The sequence below is a fragment of the Atta colombica genome, unplaced genomic scaffold (genome assembly GCF_001594045.1).
Source record: "Atta colombica isolate Treedump-2 unplaced genomic scaffold, Acol1.0 scaffold277, whole genome shotgun sequence".
In the NCBI taxonomy this organism is placed as follows: Eukaryota; Metazoa; Arthropoda; class Insecta; order Hymenoptera; family Formicidae; genus Atta; species Atta colombica.
In genome coordinates this window covers 1605793-1609288 of record NW_017259378.1, presented here as the reverse complement: position 1 = coordinate 1609288, position 3496 = coordinate 1605793, and the positions used below count along the sequence as shown (strand labels likewise).

At 29.5% G+C, this 3496-nt stretch overlaps 1 protein-coding gene across 1 annotated transcript in view; it reads right to left on the bottom strand.

Moving 5' to 3' along the window:
- LOC108689823 (protocadherin Fat 4-like) overlaps positions 1-1803 on the bottom strand; it is a 10331-nt gene extending 8528 nt beyond the window's left edge. Inside the window, exon 1 of the mRNA XM_018196764.1 lies at positions 1737-1803. Within this exon, the coding sequence (XP_018052253.1) occupies positions 1737-1803 (67 nt within the window). The remainder of the gene's footprint in view (positions 1-1736) is intronic.
- Between the last annotated feature and the right edge of the window lie 1693 nt (positions 1804-3496).

The following is a 3496-nucleotide window of genomic DNA, read 5'->3' as shown; positions in this document are numbered from 1 at the left end:
TTATATATTATATTGATATATTTTTAGAAAAAAGTTAATAAATTAATAAAATAAAAGAGAAAAGTTATAATAAATAAGATAGAGAATATAAGATTTGCTAAACATATATGTGACATCTAACGGAGTTAGATTATTATCATGAATGTGTATATTATTTTCTTATGTATAATAGGTGGATAAATTATGATGATTATATTTCTATGCATAAAGTGCATAGAAGGGGCGGTGAGACCGTTTATCTAACAACAGTGCTTTAGCTGTTCTAATACTGGCATAAATCATGATAGCCGCTTTTGCGCCTCGTTTGACTGCCATAGCCACTGTCGGACATTTCCAAGTTTGCTTTATGCGTATTGAATGCTATAATTACGCATAATCACTTGATAAGCAAAATAGTCGTTTTAGTAAAAATATACTTATTACAATTTAACATTTTAGTTCAAAGAGCTTATCGTTATTCTTTTTGTCTCAATAATAAGCAAATAACAAATAAAATAAAATAAAATAAAATCAGGAAGAATTGATTTTATAATGGTTTTCAAAATAACGATTTTGTACGTAGCTACAGGTTAATGTTATATTATGGATTTAATTGGACACTTTCATGTCATTATTACGGTAATGAGATACGTTGCAATTAATGGAAGGTAATTTTATTAAAAAATTACACTTTGAGTAATTCAACAAAGACTTAAATGGACATCGCGTCATCTACTCGTTCTTACCAGTTGATCGGCGGGAATTCGGACGCTGGAAGGACGCGAATCGGATGCGTAGACGAATACACGTGGGCTGTTTAACGCGTATGCGAGAGGGTAGATATGCGCGCTTCCCTGGAGCGGAGTTCCGGTCGCGAATTCATGGCGTATCGTCGGCGCAGCGTTACGGCGCTGGCCTTTCGTAAACTCCTTTTCTAGCATAGATGAGGACTTCTCGCTAGCAAAAGGGAGTGCACGTTCGATGGTGCGCGAAAATATCCGCAAAGATTAATACAAGTCTTATAAGTCGATTTATTAGATATAAATTGCGTTTTTTATGCAATTTGCAATTTGAAAAAGTAAATATAAAAATTAAGTAAAGGGAAAAATGAAATAGGTGATATAATGCAAAATCTGTTTTAGATAGTTGCATACTTAAAAAAAATTTATAAGTTGTAAACATGTCTCGATTTTTTATGCCAATTCATTCATTTATTCAATTACTGCATTGACATTCTTTAAGGAAAAGGTATAGAAAAAGAAGGATAACGAACTACAATTACTTTTTAATTTTATTTGTTTAAAATTGTATTTTATCTATTTAATAATAAAATAATATAATATTAAAATAATATAATATTATGTAGGATATACCATAATATTATATAGGATATACCACAGATGTGTAATAACACAAATTATAGAAATCAAAATCTTAAACGATCTAACTGGATCTTAAATGTTTGTGTGATTCTTGTGTGAATTTATATATTACGTATATAGTCCCCAGAAATGACTTTTTGGTCTTGAAAACACTAACTCTACTAAACTATCGCAGTAATATCACGAATTAATTGGCTAGCAATTTAACAAATTTTTAATAATAAAATATTTTTATCTCGAAAACTATATTGCATTTGATGAAAAAGATTAAAATTTAATAAAATTCCCTTGAAAGATTTTTCAAAAGATTTTTCTTAGAAGAGTCTTATGGGAACACAACAAAAAGGAAGAATGGTTTGATGCAGGAAGACTCACATTGTCCGACATGCGGTTGCAGCATGCAGCAGAGGAGCAGCAAGATCCTCAATACGTTTCGTCCCATGGCAATTCAAGATCATCGTCCACCGATTTCGCCGACAGATGCATCTGCAAGAAAAATAGAAAGAAAGTCAATGAGGGAAAGGGATTAGAGATAAGGGATGTTGAGCAATGTAGCGCGTCACTTTTGTGCACAACTGAGTTTCCTTTAATTTTCTCAAGAATCGTGGAAACGAAATTTCCCAGAAGATATTTCGATTTATCGTATCTGCGGAAATAACGTTTCCTGCGTTCAAAATGTCTTACATACCCAGCTTCTCGGAATCATTACGAAGATTTTATTGCCTTGACAAGGAGGATTTCATCTTGCGAGAAAATTTTGTCTTAGATATATATGACTTTCGTAAAATTTTATAATAATTTTTAATTATAGAAATATAAATAAAATATAAATTTGATTAAATAATACAATTCTATAATCTAATTAAAAATTGCAATAATTTATTTAGTAATTAAATAGTTTTTAATAAATTTATTGATCAATCTGCGCAGTTGATATTTATATTATCTAATTTTCTCTTAATAATGCAATAGCAAATTACATGTGACATAATAATGGGAAAGTATAAAAATATTACATAAGTTATAATAAGGTTGTAACTATATCCACATTTTTTATTATATTATTTTCTATTCTTTCTTCTATTTTATATATATTTGTAATAATATAGATTTTTAAGTTTAAATTTAAACTTAATGATTAAAAATCAATTTAAAGTTTTAAGTTTTTGAGGAAAAAATATTACGTTTTGTAAGAAAATAATAATACAGAATTAAAAAATAATTATTGAGTCATACATGTAACTTCGATCAAAGTGAAATTCGTAAAATTGAAAGTACACATTACACAAAATAGGATTCATAGATGATTTTTTGATGTTATTGACGGGAAGATATTATACACACAATATTCTTTAAAAAAATAATATATTTTATAAATATTGTTCTAACAGGAGAATTTGTGCGAGATGTTCCACTAACATTTTAATTCTCGACAAAATGATGCAAGAACATGCCATGAAACATAAGAACTTTGATGTTAACGTACAATCGAGTTTGTCATCGTATTAGTAGACGAATGTAAGAACATAAGTACTGGGCGAACGACCACTTCGTCGACGAAACGCGTTTACAATAGCGAGCATAACGCGTGGTTAGAAAGCATGCAGAGAAACTCTTTTATTACGTGGAACTATGGCTATGTAGGACTGCGTCTCATCAGGGCTAGAATGACTCGTGCGAATTATCGCCAGAGGCAGATCTTAACACCTTGCACTTTCCCCTTCCGTACAAATAGCGCATTTCTTTCGTGACGTCATGTCGGGAAGTTGATGACCATTTTAAACATCTAAAGTTTTAACACGATGTTTCTCTTTATAATTGAGTAGCAAGAATGGAAGATTTCTTTAAGCTTGTTAGTGCGAGAAAGTTTGCTTTTACGTTTTTCTATTTATAATATTATTCTTGGTGGTTGAATGGACTGATTGTATATAGACAAATATTCATTACTTAAATGCAAATTTTAACTCTATAATCATAGAATATTATATTAATAAGGCATAGATATTGGAAAATAAAAGAATGTAAAGTGTTTTATAATGTTATCTAACAATTTGATTTTATATATAAGAAAAATAAATTATCGTTTATTTATATTTCACATGTATGTTTCACATTTTGTATATTTATATTTCAGT